Here is a 763-nt window from a genome sequence, read left to right as displayed (position 1 = left end):
CCATTCGATGGGTATCGGGGGAGGGTGTAATTGCTGGTGGGGTTGGGGTTGGGGGGTGGGGGTGGGGGTGGGGGTGGGGGTTTAAGGGGGGGAGATCACCGGGGGGTGGTGCGATGTGAGACTGAGACCGTGGGTGTTTGGAATGTGGGGGGGTGACGCGGGTTCAGGGTTTCCTGCTGAGGGCTAACTAGGTTAGTGTACACACTCGTACACACTCGTACAAACTCGTGACGGTAACGAGTAATCTTTTGTTAAGTGATATAAAAGTTGCAACAGCTACAAGAAAGAGTTGGTAGGCATACTTAACGATTCCTACTTTAATATCTGGTTCTCCAAAAAACTCAGTATACACACTAGAGGTCCAACCCCCGCGTCGCCAATTCCTGGCCGCGGCTCAAATTATAAAACACACACACGCGTATGTTCCCCCCCCTCGTCCCTCCCCCCTCCCCCCTCCCCATGTCATTATGTCCAGGCGACAGGCTGGACGTCCGCACCAAGCAAGCCCGGCGTCTGGAGCTGTCCCGGCTGAGGTCAATGTACGGCTACTACGAGGACGGCAGCGGCTGGTGCCGTCCGGTGTGGCAGAGCCGGCAGCTGCTGATGCGAGCCCTCCAGGATAAGGCCCCCTGGCAGGCGGCCTGGGACCGACTGGCCAGAGTACTGCTGCGGTGAGGGGGAGGGGGAGGGGAAGGGAAGGGGAGGGGAAGGGGGAGGGGAAGAACGAGAGGAAAGGGAAGGGAATGGGGTAAGAAAAGGGGGG

The 763-nt window shown here is 59.0% G+C and overlaps 1 protein-coding gene across 1 annotated transcript in view; it reads right to left on the bottom strand.

The window, feature by feature from the left end:
* Positions 1-534: 534 nt before the first annotated feature.
* The window catches only part of VOLCADRAFT_100946 (uncharacterized protein), a gene marked incomplete at both ends in the record, with an annotated part of 15421 nt that continues 15192 nt past the window's right edge, over positions 535-763 (bottom strand). The window contains one exon of the mRNA XM_002959430.1: positions 535-666. Coding sequence (XP_002959476.1) covers positions 535-666 — 132 coding nt within the window. The remainder of the gene's footprint in view (positions 667-763) is intronic.

This window comes from Volvox carteri (genome assembly GCF_000143455.1).
Source record: "Volvox carteri f. nagariensis unplaced genomic scaffold VOLCAscaffold_243, whole genome shotgun sequence".
Lineage (NCBI taxonomy): Eukaryota > Viridiplantae > Chlorophyta > Chlorophyceae > Chlamydomonadales > Volvocaceae > Volvox > Volvox carteri.
This window is presented reverse-complemented; position numbering and strand designations above follow the sequence as displayed.